The 15,549-nt window shown below is 40.7% G+C and overlaps 1 protein-coding gene across 5 annotated transcripts in view; it reads left to right on the top strand.

Annotated features, from left to right (window-relative positions):
* The first annotated feature begins 6,954 nt into the window (after window positions 1-6,954).
* MAP2K4 (mitogen-activated protein kinase kinase 4) overlaps window positions 6,955-15,549 on the top strand; it is a 143,525-nt gene continuing 134,930 nt past the window's right edge. For 2 of the 5 annotated variants that reach the window (XM_044004747.1, XM_044004749.1), the window contains exon 1: window positions 6,957-7,120. In XM_044004747.1, coding sequence (XP_043860682.1) covers window positions 7,024-7,120 — 97 coding nt within the window. In that variant the 5' untranslated portion in view covers window positions 6,957-7,023. Of the gene's footprint in view, window positions 7,121-15,549 lie in introns of all 5 variants that reach the window. The other 3 variants (XM_044004748.1, XM_044004750.1, XM_044004751.1) reach the window with 2 other exon arrangements.

A 15,549-nucleotide genomic window follows, 5' to 3' on the forward strand; every position in this document is an offset into this window, starting at 1 on the left:
GGAACACTAATGAATTGTTGGTGGAGCTGTGAACTGATCCAACCATTCTGGAGAGCAATTTGGAATTATGCCCAAAGGGCGATAAAGCTGTGCATACCCTTTGACCCAGCAATCCCACTTTTAGGTCTTTTTCCCAAAGAAATCATGGAAAGGGGAAAGGGACCCACATGTACAAAAATATTTATAGCTGCTCTTTACGTGGTAGCAAGGAATTGGAAGTTGAGGGGGTGCCCATCAATTGGGGAATGGCTGGACAAGTTGTGGTATATGAATACAATGGAATACTATTGTGCTGTAAGAAATGATGAGCAGGAGGAGTTCAGAGAAACCTGGAGGGTTTTACGTGAGCTGATGATGAGTGAGATGAGCAGAACCAGAACATTGTACACAGTATCATCAACATTGAGTGTTGACCTACTGTGATGGACTATATTCTTCTCACCAATGCAATGGTACAGAAGAGTTCCAGGGAACTCATTATAGAAGAGGATCTCCAAATCCAAGAAAAAAAAAAAAAAGAACTGTGGAGTATAGATGCTGATTGAACCATACTATTTCTTTTGTTTTGGGTGCTGTTGTTTTTTTTTTTTCTATTTTGAGGTTTTGCATTACTGCCCTGATTTTTTCTCTTATAACAGGATTAATGCAGAAATAGGATTAATGTTATTATGGATATATATATATGTGTGTGTGTATAGATATATATGTATATGTATATAGATATATAAATATAACCTATATCAGATTACCTGCTGTCTAGGGGAGGGGGGGAGGGAGGGGAGGGAGGGAGAAAAATCTGAAATTGTAAAGCTTGTATAAACAAAAGTTGAGAACTATCTTTACATGTAACGGAAAAAATAAAATACCTTATATGTAAAAAAAATTAAAAATAAAATAAAATTTAAAAAAATCAGGCACACATAGACAGGTTCCCCTTCATTAACCAGGAAGCTGGACTGATGCTTATCAAAATTATATTATGGTGAAGTTAAAAAAAAAAAAAAGATCACCTAGGACCCTGAACCCAAGAGCCTTAGTAACACCATTGCTTCTAGCCTAATTTGCTTAGCCATCATCCTGAAAAACAAAGCATCTGAAGGTGTAATCTGGCAACTGATCCTACAGGGTTATAGCCATAGCTATCCAAGATCCAGAAAGGAAAGTTCTTGCCACAAAAGTCCTTGTCACTATTAAATAGTTCAATATCAGCAGCTTATATTATTTAGTTAGGGCAAATGACATTAAAGAAGTATTAACTTCTGCTTTGCTTCAGCACCCTAAAGACCATCTAACTTACCCACTAATTCAATTTGACTCGCAGCAGAAGAAGTGTTGTTCTCCTCATTAAAACGTGAGCTCCTTGAGAGCAGGGACTGTATCTTTTGTATGTATCCCCATTTCTTAGTACAATGTTTTATACATAGTAAGTGCTAGATAAAAGCTTTATTTACTCATCTATCAACCCATTCAATTATTCATTATTGTTATGGCTAGAATTTCTAGCATGAAATTAAATAGCAATGGTGATAATAGACACCCTTGCTTTACCCCCTTATTCATTGGAAAGGCCCTAGTGTATCCCCATTACTTATAATGTTGTCCTTTGGTATAATATAGATACTACTTACCATATTAAGGGAAGATGTCTCTGTTACGATGGTTTTTAGTGTTGTTGTTTTTTAAAAGAGGAATGGGTGTTTTATCTTGTGAAAAATTTTTTCAATTCTATTGATATAATCAAATGATTTTTGTTCTTGTAATTAATATGATCAATTATGTTTATATTTTTCCTCATAGCGAACAAACCTTTCATTTCTGATATAAATTTAACCTACAAATAGGGTAATAGTGTGTATGTGTAATTCTTGATATGTTGTTGTAGTTTCCTTATTCATTTTTTATTTATAATTTTTGCATCAATATACATTAGGGATATTGGTCTAGATTTTACTTTCTGTTTGACTTGTGGTTTAGTTATCAAGACTGAATTTGTTTCATAGAAAGAATTTTGTAGTACACCTTGTGAGAAATTATAATAACCAATATTTTGGGGAGATTCAGAGGTTCCCCCCACCCTTTTCCTCTTCTGGGTTTGTTTCTTAAGTGTCCTTGTCACTATAATAAGTCTTTATGGTGTGATTCCTTTTTATTTATTTATTTAGTTCTTTTGGTTTGTGTGCCTACTAATTTTTCGGGTCTGCTTTCTGACCTTGAAGTTTATGTTTAGGAAGTTTTAGTAGGTTATTGGTGGACTCAATCACTGTCAGCCAGATAGAAAGCTATGCAGGTTCAGAGTGACATAAATACAGGGTCCCTTCAGGCTTGAGGTTCTTGTCTTCATTACTATTCTGCAGATTCTAGACTGTGATGGATGTTGGACCTGAAGCCCTTTTCACTCCTGGGTCAGAGCCACACAACTGCTTTTTAGCTTCTGAATTTGTTTCTCAGCATGCAGCGTCCTTCTCACTCTGTACAGCCTCCTTGCACCCCTGACCTGAAGTAGGACCCCATCTCAATTGGTTCTGAATTTTTGACTTGGAACTTTTTATCGAAGACAGAATTGCTAGTTGGTACTTTTTCTTTCTTTCTTTTTTTTTTGCATCTTGCACTAAGTTAGAACTCTTCTGTATGGGTCTTGGACCCCTTTTTGCTCTTGTGTATAGCCTCAGTCCTCTATCAAGTTCCTTTGCACTGAAATTCTATGTGCTAAGGGTCCCTTGTTCCACATTGTCCACTGACCTCTCTGTCTATCTCCCTGTGATGACCTGGGCTAAAAATGTGATTCATTGTGATTTTTTTCTTGGATTTCCTGATCTGGACTCCATCTAGTACATTTTCCAGATCTTTTGGAGAAAGAGTGGTGCTGAGGGAAGCTAAGCTGCATTTCTTCCTGCTACTCTGTCATCATGGCTTGGCCTGCTCTGTTCTATCTCCAAGAGAGAGATCTCTGTTCAGAAGTTTTTTATAGCAGCTTTATTTATAACTAACTGCAAAAAAATGTAAGCAATTAAATGTCCAAAAATAAGGGAATAGTTTAATACAGTCTGCTATATTACTGTAATAGGATGTAATTAGGACTGAAATGCATAAGGAATATAAATAAATCTGGAATATTACATAAATCTTATAGTATAATATAAACATTGAGATCAGTGTCTATAGTTATTATGCATAATCAGTAAATCATTAAGTAATTATTAAGCTCTTACTGTACACAAGGGCACTATGTTAGGTTCTGGGGATACACCTATAATGTCCTTTTTTTTTTTTTTTTTTTGCGGGGCAATGTGGGTTAAATGACTTGCCCAGGGTGTCACAGCTAGTAAGTATCAAGTGTCTGAGACTGGATTTGAACTCAGGTACTCCTGAATCCAGGGCTGGTGCTTTATCCACTTCACCACCTAGCTGCCCCCTGATCCACCTATAATGAATGAAATAATTCCTACCTTCAAGGAACTTTTATTCCAGGACGGGGGATGAATCGATAAATAACCATGGATTGGAAGCACTAAACGTGGATCCCATGGAGAAGAAAGAGTGCTGGGGAGAAGCAGAGGGAGGAGTTTGAGGTTTCATTTTTAAAGGGTTTTTTTTGGAAAGAAACCAACTCCTGTCTGTGCCATCTTGGGTGGGGTTAGTTCATTAACATGTCCAAGTCATCTCAAAGTTATTGGCATAACTTTGAAGTAACATGTCAAAATTATTAGCACATTTTTGATGTTTGGCTGGTCTGTAACTCTGAAGGTCTGGATTTTGTCTGAAATTTACAAATCATAGAACCAGAAACCTTAACAAGCAAAGCTGAGATGACTTTCCTTGATTCAGCACATATTACCTGGATGTGAATTTTGGCTAATATATGATTGTTTTGGTTTTTAGTTATGGTTTTTTTTTTTTTGGTCATGTCTGATTCTTCATGACCCCTTTTGGATTTTTATTGGCAAAAATACTGAAGTGGTTTGTTTTTCCTTTTTCACTAATTTTACAGATGAGGAAACTGAAGCAAACAGGGTTAAGTGACTTGCTTAGGGACACACTGCTAGTGTCTAAGGCCACATTTGAACTCAGGTCTTCCTGACTGGCACTCTATCCACTGTTCTTTTGATCTTTGGGATAGTTTGTATGTGACTTCCAGGTTCCCCATTGCAATCTTATTTCTTGCTATTGCTTCTTTATACAAGCTCCTCATAATCTAACTTATTATATTTACTTGAAGAGGTAGTAGTAGTTAGGAAGACCAGAACAAGATACAGCTTTAACACAGGGGACAACAAGGACATATAGAAGTCTATACATGAAAACTTATAAGTGAAGCTTTTCCTAATCTCCCCAACTTCTGGTATCCCCCACCCCCATCCCACTATTTCATTGTATTCAACCACTTTGTATGTATTTGCCAAGGTTCACTTCAAATTTGTATCATATTTATTGACAGGTGTACTTGTCTCCTCCTTTAGAATGTAAGCTTCATGAAAGAAGGGATTGTTTCATTTGTTGTGCATTTACCCTGGCTCTGGCTTAACTAGACATTGATTGATATAGAATAAACAACAAGGGGCAGCTAGGTGGTGCAGTGAATAAGGCACCGGCCCTGGATTCAGGAGGACCTGAGTTCAAATCCAGCCTCAGACACTTGACACTTGCTAGCTGTGTGACCTTGGGCAAGTCACTTAACCCTCATTGCCCTGCCAAAAACAAAAAACAGAATAAACAACAATACAAATAAATATAAAGCAGTTCAAACAAGTTAGATTTCAGAGAAAGGGGAGTGACAGACAAAGGGACTCCAAGGGGCAAAGGCGTGTGCAGAACATTCCAGATCCTGACACTGAGTGAGTGAGTGAGTGAGTACATGAGTGATGTGTAGGAGTAACAGAGAAGAAGCCTGTTTGGCTAGACAGCAGAATTCAGGAGAAGCAATGTATAATGTGGTTGGAAAGACTGGTTAGGGCCAGGTTGGGAAGGGCTTTGCTTAAGAGTTTATATTTATCATAAAGGCAATAGGGAGACACTGGAGTTGATTGAGTACAGGAATCACATGGTCAAATGTGCTTAAGAAAAATCCTAGGGTAGCAGCATATAGGATAGTCTGGAATGGGATTAGAGTCTTGAGGGAGTGAGACCAATTAGAAGACTGTTACAATAGTCCAGGAGAGAGGCAATGAGAAACTGAGGGGTCATATGTGAGAAATGTGGAAGTATTAAATGGCAAGATTTTGCAAATGATTAGATATGTGAGAGAGGGAGAGTGATGAATCAAGGATGTTGGTCAGGTTATAATTCTCAAAAGAAAAAGGGAAGTTTGGAAGGGGGGATTTGAGTGCTCTATCACTTCAGTTTTTGACATGTTGAGTTTGACATGCCTCTGGGACATCTAGTTTAAAATGTTTAATAGGCAAATCTTAGTGGGCAATTGAAGCTCAGGGGAGAGCCTTGTGCTGAATATGTATATATACACAAATACATATATATGTACATGTGTATGTTCTCTATTGTCTATCTATCTATCATCAGTCTGTCTGTCTATCTATCTATCTATCTATCTATCTATCTATCTATCTATCTATCTATCTATCTATCGTCCTAGTTAAACCCATGGAACTAATGAGGTGACTAAGAGAGTGTAGAGAGAAAAAGATATGGGGGCTTAGGTCAGAGCTTTGGGAGATAGCAGTGTTAGCAATTAATAATAAAATAATTTAAAAAATGGATTTCTTGGGGGGAACCAGAGATTAGTTTTTGTTTTTAGACATTTTTTAGGTCTTCTGAGGTTTGATGTTTCCTTGAGACCATGTGTTGTCTCTTTGAGAGACAGCTGGGGTCTTTTTGGGCTTTTCTTCTACTAATTGGCACGCTGAAGCTCTCTCCCTGCTTTCTTTACAAGGCCGCCTGAGACAGTGAGAAGTTAGGGTGACTCATGGTCAATTCTGTACTGTTATAGTATATATATATATTTTTTAGTGAGGCAATTGGGGTTAAGTGACTTGCCCAGGGTCACACAGCTAGTAAGTGTTAAGTGTCTGAGGCCGGATTTGAACTCCGGTACTCCTGACTCCAGGGCCGGTGCTCTATCCACTGCGCCATCTAGCCGCCCCCTGTTATAGTATTAATAACATAATAATATGCTTACCCCAAACTGCTATCTATAGCAATAGTAATTATTTTAAAAAACACAGCAGGTAATCCATGGATAACAAAGCAGGTAATGTCCTGAAACACCAAAGAGTAGAGAAGGTCCAGGAAGAGAAAGTAATTAATAGTAGAGCAAGTTAATTCTCTGGCCCCTATCTATTTCTGCATCACAGAAATAAAAGGGCTGGAATTACTGTCAGCGCCTGGAGAGCAAGGATTATTTTTTAAGTTTTCTTAGTATTCCCAGCACTTAATGCAGTCCCTGGCTCACAGTAGGCACTTAAGAAATGTTTATCGACTAAGATAGGGACCCTTCCAGCTCTAGATCCATGGAGTCTGACAGCATGGGCAACATTCCATACCCATAATCCTCTTCTTCAGGGGAGGGGTCACTTATTTTTAAGTAGTATTAATATTATTCTCTACAGCGTAAACTCTTTGAAGGTAGGTACTGTTAGTCTCTCTATCCTCGCAGCCTCGCACATAGAAAGTGCTTAATGTGTTTGCCGAATTGAATTGCATTAGAATTACACTTACTAATAACAAAGAATATTTGTTGACAGAATGAATGAAACTAGCCGTGCTGTGGGTCAGAAGTGAGAGTGGGTGTGTATCTCTACACTACAGAAGGGCTCCTGAACTACCGGGAGACCAGGTCTGGGCAAGTCTGCAGGGTGGAGCGAGCCCAGAGCGAGGTTGAAACTGATTGGTATCTGGAACGCCGGAGGTGGGCGTGGGTGGGGACGGCCTCAGCGCTGGGGAGCAGGAGGGGAAGGCGGGCTGGGGGGACGGGCCGGAGGCGGGCACTAGCCGCGCCCCTCGCAGGCGGAGAGAGGCCGAGCTTGCTGCATTGCAGCCGCCGCGGCGCCGCTCCACTCCTCCCGGACAACAATGGCGGCTCCGAGCCCGAGCGGCGGCAGCGGGAGCGGCTCTCCCGGCGCCGTGGGGCCCCCCGGGCCAGGCCATACGGCCGTCAGCAGCATGCAGGGTAAGGAGCGCCTCCTCGCCCCGCCCCAAGACCCCCGAGCTGCCAGTGGCGGCCGAGGCCTCGCTCTCTGCCCCCCCCCCTTCCGCAGCCCAGAACCCCCCCCCCACACCCCCCCGCCGCGGGCTTTCCTGGCCTAGTAGGCGCCGCTCTTGGGCCTGGTTGTGCCGGCAGCCCCGGAGCTTTCTCCCACAGCCCCCGCCGCTCCTAGAACCTCCTTCTGACCCCGGCCCGGATTGGCCTCGGCCTCACCTGGCGCCCGGGCTGCTCAGGCCCCCCAGGGATCAGTGCCCTCAGCAGTGCCCTCCAACCTGGTGATGGTGCAGCCCCCCCCCCCCCCCGACCGCCCGCCCCCGGAGGACGAAGGCGAGGAGGAGGAGGAAGAGAAGGAAGGCCATGCTAAGATTCTCGCTGCCTCTTACTTCGTAACTCTCCTTAGGACAAATGCCTTATGACTTTGGCGTGAATTGGCTTTTTGGGTGGGGGGAGGGGGAATCGAGCCAAGTTTCATGGCTTCCCCAGGAGTGCCCCTGGTAATGAGGTGCGAAGGTGGTGGGGATTTTTTGGTTGTGGTGGCAGTCCCTTCCATTCAGGCCTTTTTGCTTGAACTTGGATATGAGAAAATGGGAAACTTTATTTAAACCAAAGAACACAAACGTGTATTGTTATGACACTGCCTTCTCGTGTTGTCGCTTAGCTTTTGAAAACATCTTTTAAGAAGAGGTTTTTTCTCTCCTTGTTAACTGAGCTTAAAAGGTGCAGAAATAGGGTTGACCAAGTCATGCCTCTGACCTATACTAGTTGTATGACCATGGGCAAGGTGCTTGACCAATTAGTGCCCCCGAGCAATTCTCCTAAGATTATAAATTACAGATGGATTGCTAGGATGAAAATCACAAGTTTAGATTCCCCTCCCACCTCTCGAGCCCCCCAACCCCCCTCCCCCCAAAATCTGAAGCTTTTGACAGAATTCATCATTTTAGTCATACATACGTGCTTGGGGTTTGGGAGCAGTTGAAATTCAGATGTGTTTTGTGTAGCCTTAGGAATCTGGTAACTTTTTACACTTTTTTTTTGTTGAATGAACTGAACCGGGGGACAGTGACTATTGTGACATTTTGATTGCTCTCTTGGAAGAGTTGGTTGTCTGTAAACACTTATTAAGTACCTCCTGTATGCTAGGCATTATGCTAAGTGGTGAGGATGTGAGGAAAGGCAACAGACAGTCCCAAGCCCTAGTTCTAGGAGTTCACAATCTAAATGCCTGTGATAAAATACAATAATCATCACAGGAAAGGCCAATATTAAAAAGGGATCAGGAAAGGGTTCTTTTAGAAAATGAGACTTCAGGGGGCAGCTAGGTAGCACAGTGGATAAAGCACTGGCCCTGGATTCAGGAGGACCTGAGTTCAAATCAGACCGCAGACACTTGATTACCTGTGTGACCCTGGGCAAGTCATTTAACCCTCATTGCCCGGAGGGGAAAAAAAAAGAAAGTGGACCTTCAGCTGGAACTTAAAGGAAGCCAGGAATACTAGGAATTGGTGATAAGAGGGAGAGCATTCAAGTTGAACAGCAGATATCTCAATACTTTGCAAACCTCTATTTGTCAAACAGAAGTACTCTGTCAGATGGGTTTATTTTAATTCTCAGACATTATAAATATTCCTGTTTCCTCCATCAGTGTAGATCACAACTCATCTGCATCTTTTCATCCTGTGTGATTCTTGTTTATGTTCTATAGACACTCCATAAGAGATCTATCCAGTATTCTTTGGGGCTTCTGAAATGTTACAGATATCAGCACAGCATTTGGGCTAATTGTTGGTTATCCTTCCCTGCCAATACTTGACCCACTAACCTTTTTTGGATCATATATGTCCTTGATGATATCTCTTAGGCTATTTCTTTTTTAGGTAGGTCATAACTAGAAATAGGCAGTCTACTTGGATCAGCCATCAGTGTTAGTGGGGAAAAAAGACAAACATCAAAAAGTTAAGTAAAGCAAATTATTATAAAGTATAAAATGAAGTCTAGAGGCAGCATGGTATATTGCAAAAAAAAAAAATGATGAACTTGGAGTAAAGCACTAGAGTTCATATCCAATTACTGTCATTTGCTACCTGTGTGACCTTGGGCAAGTCACTTAAACTTTCTGGGCTTTGGTTTTCTCATCTGTAAAATGGTGGGGATTTTGGACTAGATTACCCCCAAGGTCCTTTCCAGCTCTGGTTCTATGAAACTTTAAAGCAGTGGAGTCAAACTCAAATAGAAATGGGGGCCTCAAAAACTATACTTAAGAATTCCTTATGTTTTATTGTGTTTTTATTTATTTTGTTAAATATTCCCAATTATATTTTAATCTGGTTCAGGCTGCACTAAGGAGGCCCTGTGTTTTGACCCTTTTCTTTAAGGATTCATAAAACCTTGCCTTTATTTGTACTACTCACTTCACTTAACTTCAGCTTGAAAGACCAAACAATCCCAAAGAGACCTTTGAGGTTGAAGTGTGAAGTGGCCTTAACTGTAAGGAGGTAACAGGAACCTCTTATGAGTGTTCTGTTGTTTTAATTTTTTTTTTTTTTTAGCGAGGCAATTGGGGTTAAGTGACTTGCCCAGGGTCACACAGCTAGTAAGTGTTAAGTGTCTGAGGCTGGATTTGAACTCAGGTACTCCTGACTCCAGGGCTGGTGCTCTATCCACTGCGCCACCTAGCTGCCCCTCTGTTTTAATTTAAGAAGCCGTAATTATAAAAAAAAATCCTCAAATGAAACATTTCCTGTAGTGTCTAGTCCCAGAAATGTCTAGGAAGTAGTAGGATACTGAGGGAGCTGTGTGGAAAGAGCATTGGATTTGGAGTTAGAAGACCTGGGTTTAAATCCTGACTCTGCTACTTAGTGCCACTGTGACAATTACTTAAATTCAACAGGTGGTTCAGTGGATAGAGCACTGGCCCTGGAGTCAGGAGGACCTGAGTTCAAATCTCACTTCAGACCCTTACTACCTGTGTGACTCTGAGCAAGTCACTTAGCCCCAATTGCCTTAAACATCCAGGGCTATCTTCAGTTATCCTGATATAGTTATATCTTGCCACTGGGTCAAGGTGGCTCTGGAGGAGGGAGTGAGGTTGGTGACCTTGCACCAACTCTCCCTCACTTAAATCCGATTCACTGCAAGTCATGACATCATCTTAATGTCACGGTCCTCTTCAAGAAGAACAAACAACAATAATAAATTCAACAAACATTTAAGTGCCTATGTGCCAGGAAGACACTGTGCTAGGCAGTATCTATACAAAAACAAAGATAAAACAGCCTTTATTCTTAAGGGAGGAGGCAGCTAGGTGGCTCAGTTGGATAGAGGGCTGGGCCTGGAGTTAGGAAGATATGAATTCAAATTTGGCTTCAGACACTAGCTGTATTACCATGGGCAAATCACTTAACTTCTGTTTGCCTCAATCCTTTGTAGAAGGAAATGGCAAACCACTCCAGTATCTTTGTTGAGAAAACCCCATGCACAGTGTGGTCCATCTGGTCATAAAGAGTAGGACACAATTGAACAAAAACTCTTAAGGGTTGTATTCTATCAATCAATCTTTATAATAATCCCTCCCCACTCTCAGATTCTGTGATACCTGTGAATCAAGCATTTATTAAGTGCCTACTATTTGTTAGATGCTAAGGATATAAGCTTACATTCCATGAAAGGAGAAGCATCTATACCTATAAGTATTTATAAAATAAATACAGGGTAATTTGGGAGTTGTAGGTAATACTTGTCAGGATCAGCAAAGGACTTTTGTGGGAAGAGCACTTGGGCTGAGTCTTTGAACTGGGGATTCTGAGAGTTGGAGATGAGGGATTGCAGTCTAGGCATAGGGAGACAGCCTGTGCCAAGGCAAGGGATGTGAGAGATGTAGTGTTGGGAGGTGCAACGAGAACACTACTTTGACTGAACTTCATTTAGGAAGGAACACATTAGCCGAGACTTGAATGATTCTAAGAGGCAGAAAGAAGTGCCTTTTAGGCAGGGAGGATGCTCTGAAAAGCAAAAGCTTGGAGGTGGCCTGTTGAATTTTTTTTTTTTTTGGTAAATATTTTTTCCAATTACCTGTAAAGATAGTTTTCAGCATTCATTTTTTTTTTTAAGTTTTTTTAAGGCAATTGGGGTTAAGTGACTTGCCCAGGGTCACACAGCTAGTAAGTGTTAAGTGTCTGAGGTCAGATTTGAACTCAGGTTCTCCTGACTCCAGGGCTGGTGCTCTATCCACTGCGCCACCTAGCTGCCCAAGCCTGTTGAATTTTGAGAACAGTTGTTAGGCCAATTTGGCTGGAATATAAAGTACATGAAGAAGAATGTGCAACAATTCTGGAAAAATAGGTGGGATCCAATTTGTGAAAGGCATTAAAATCTGAGCTGAAGAGTTTTTATTTTTCCTAGAGGTAATAGTGAGTCACAGAAAATTTTTGAGTAGGGAGTGACATGGTCACACTCGTGTCTGAAAAATGTTAATTTAGCTGCTATTTGAAGGCTGGATTGGCATCAAGATTAGAAGACTATGTTATGGAACTGATTAAATAGAAAGTCAAGACTGGAAAGAAATGAGTAGAGGCGATTGATTTAGAGAATTGGTACAGTGGAAAGAATACTGCTTTTGCAGCCCAAGAGACAAATTGGGAGGCTATTGCAATAGTCACCCTTTACTTAGGATGATGAATGTTAGTGGAGAAAGGGGGATGATTGTGGGAGATGGTAGAATCAGTTAGACTTAACAACTGATTGGATTGTGGGGATAAGGGAAAAGGAAGAGTTGAGGATGGATGGTTCTTCCTTTGGTAACCTGGGTGACTGGGTGATGGTCACTCAGCAGAAATAGTAAATGAAGTCTGGAGGAATGAACAGTTTGAGGATAAATATGAGTTCCATTTTGGAGGTGTTAAATTTGAGATGCTAGGCTTCCATTTCCTCCTACAAAATGAAGATGTTGGGTTAGATCAACTTTGAGGTCATTTAAAAATGTTATGATTTTATGGTTTTTAAAAATTTGACAAAGGATAATTATAGGAGATTAAAAGCCTGTTTATATGCAGTACATTTTTCCATCAAAACTTTCCCTGGATCATGGGGTGGGATGCCTTTTTAGACTATCTAGTTTTTCCATTTATCTGGATTATTTCTAGTCCTGATGGATCAACTCAATTTAAGAATTGTTTAAGGTTCTGTCGTGCAGAATATTGTACTAGGTACTAGAGAGTCAAGCAAATAGAAAATATAGTTACTGCCCTTTACTGTGGTGTTATATAGTAGGGTTTAAACTTTATCCGCTTGTGACCCCTTCTCGGGCCTTTTTGCCTGAGAAATTTTTACATGACCCCAGGTAAATAGGTATATAAACTAGGTATACAGTAATCTTTTACTATTGTCTGATTTTTCTCAACCCCCACTTTCAGTTATGACCCATAGTTTAAGAAACTAGGATATATAGGGTCATAGATTTAGAACTGGAAGTGACATTACAGGTACAGCTCCTTCATTTTACAGATATATTCTTGTACACTAATAAGAATAATAGTCTAAATTGAGGGAGACAGCAATGCCAAAGTAGGTGTGGCAAAGTTAAGAAAGAGATTGGACCTTAGTTGAGCCTTAAACATCAGAGATTCTGAAAGAAAGGATGAGAACAGAGTATATTCCAGGAATGGGGGGCAAAATGTACCAAGAGGGAGATAGTATGCTGAATTCAGGATTCTTAGTAGTCCAATTTTGTTTGATCTTAGAATCTGTGAAAGAAAAGAATATGAAATGAAACTGGAAATGTAAGTTGGAGCCTGATTGTGTACAGCCTTAATGCCAAGCTGAGGAGTTTATTTATAGGGGAGACAGCATGATGTAGTGCATTAGATTTGGAGTTAGGAAAACCTGGGTTCATACATAGTTTCCCTTAGACACTAGCTGTGTTACTTGGGCAATGCACTTAACCTCTCTGTGCTTTATTTACTTTATCTGTAAAATGAAGGGTTTGGATTTGATAGCCTCTATGATCCTTTCCTGTTCTGAATCTGTGATCCTATAGATGTATTGGAAAGGGGATATTCTAGAAGCAGGAATTTTGATTAGGAGGTATTGTAATAGGTGATTAGGGCCTGAATTAAAGTGGTCGCTGGCGGGGGTCACCTAGGTGGCGCAGTGGATAAAGCACCAGCCCTGGATTCAGGAGGACCTGAGTTCACATTTGGCCTCAGACGCTTGACACTAGCTGTGTGACCCTGGGCAAGTCACTTAACCCGTCATTGCCCTATCCCCCCACCCCCCCCCCACCCCCCCCCAAAAAGAAGAGAAAAGTGGTAGCTGTTAGCAGAGAAGAAAGGGGTGGTGCTGTGTCAAGTTTTACCTCCACAACTGATTAGACTTAGAGGTGAAAGAAATGCTTGTTGATTGATGGTACATAGGTGCTTCATAAGTGCCTTTTGGTTGAATGAGTGAAGATTGAAAAGGAAGAGGGAGACAAGAGAAGAAACTGGGAAGTAAGCACTTACTATGTGCTAGGCACTGTGCTGAACACTTTACAAATATTATTTTATTTGATCTTCACAACAACTCTGTGAGGTAGGTGTTACCCCCATTTTACAGGGAAGGAAACTGAGTCAGAGAGGTTAAGTGAACTTACCCAGGGTTATATAAGTCTTCAAAGTTGGATTTGAACCTCAGGTCTTCTTGTTTCCAGACCTAGTGCTTTTTCCACTGCACTACTTACCTGCATCGGCTGGTGAGCCCTGGGAAAAGACTCTTATTTGGCAGTTATGAGATGTTGGCAAGTTTTTTTTGGGGGAAAAAAGATTTTATTTGAGATGATGGGGTTGTAAGCCAGATTGCAAGGTTTTGAATACTGAGGGAGGAAGAAGTTGAGGCAAGGGATGTAGAAAACTTTCCAGGGGTTAGGAGGCTGTGAAAGGGAGAAGAGATGGGATGATAAAGTAAGGGGATGGCAGAATCAAATGCATTTTTTTTTAAAGCTTAGGAAGACATGAGCATATTTGTAGGCACCAAGAAATAACTGATAAAGGAAAAATTGAAGATTTGAGAGGAATGTCAAAGAGCCTAAGACAAGGGATGACTTTGGCAAGAGAAGGGTTACCTCCTTCTAGAGACTAGAAAAGGAGTATTGAATAGAGAACAATGTACCATGATTTTGTGGTGTGGATTTAGGGAAAATTGGGAATTCATAGGAGATTGCTTTATTTTCCAAGTAAATTAGGTGATGAGGTCTTCTGTTGAGAGGGAATAGTGATAGAATTGTGTGGGCGACTTGAGAAGAGAATATTTGGAACAGCTGTTAGAAGAGCTGATTGTGGTAGAGAGAGATTAAAAGGATTGCCCCACAGCTGTTAGGGCCTAGTTGAGATTAGTTTACATAACTTTCTAGAAGTCCTAGTCAGCAAGTTTATGTAACTTTTTCCATCAAGTTTAACAGCCAGGAAGAGAGAAAGAGATAGGTAGGGCTAACTCAGGGTTGGAGTTTGTCAAAGTATTAGCTGGCTTTGTGTCCCACCTAAGACCCTTAATAGTTGCGTGAACCTGGGCAAATAGATTAACTTGTATTAACCTCAGTTTCCTTATATGTAAAATAGGGATGATAATAGCATCTGCCCCTTTTGATGATTGAGAAGATCAAATGAGGTAATGTATATAAAGTGCTTCGAGAATGTTGCAGCCTGTATTCATGTAAACTATTATCAATGGGGCAAGGGCATTGAGTTTAGAAGACATTGGATCATGCAACTGATTAAATTTAGGTTCACTACTGGAAAGAAATGAGTAGGGATGATTGATTTAGAGAATTGGTACAGTGGAAAGAGCACTTGTTTAGAATCAGAATCTGGATTTGAATCAAAACTCCTTATTGTGTGACATCAGGCATGTCAAGCAAACCTCATGGGGCCTCAGGTTTTTAATCTGTAAAATGAAGGAGTTGAACTAGAAGACTTCTCAAGTCCCTACCATCTTTAAATCTATGATTCTGGAGGTTCCTGAGATGACAAAGAATTGATTTAGGACAAGTGGTTACTTTATATTGAAAAGAGGAATTTCAGAGTTTTGGATCATGAACATAGCACAGTTATGGGTGATGGTGAGATCTAAGACTTGATTACCTTTGTAGGTTGACTGAGGTTTTGTTCTGAGGCTGGTGTGTGCATTCTGAATTAAAAAATAGGAATGTTTAAGGAATTGCTTTTGATATGATTTCCTTCCTCTGTGAGATGCCCTGTGCCCCTTCCTATTTTATCTACTCCTATTTGCCACTATAATTTTAGCTGTTTCTGTTGATTTTCTGAGTGGAATGGGAATATGATGTTACTACGAATGCTGCTTTTAGATCTGAACTGACCACTTATGTTTTGGAGACAGTCCTAAGACTATAATATGAGGGTTGT

This window comes from Dromiciops gliroides, chromosome 4, assembly GCF_019393635.1.
Source record: "Dromiciops gliroides isolate mDroGli1 chromosome 4, mDroGli1.pri, whole genome shotgun sequence".
NCBI classification, from domain to species: Eukaryota; Metazoa; Chordata; class Mammalia; order Microbiotheria; family Microbiotheriidae; genus Dromiciops; species Dromiciops gliroides.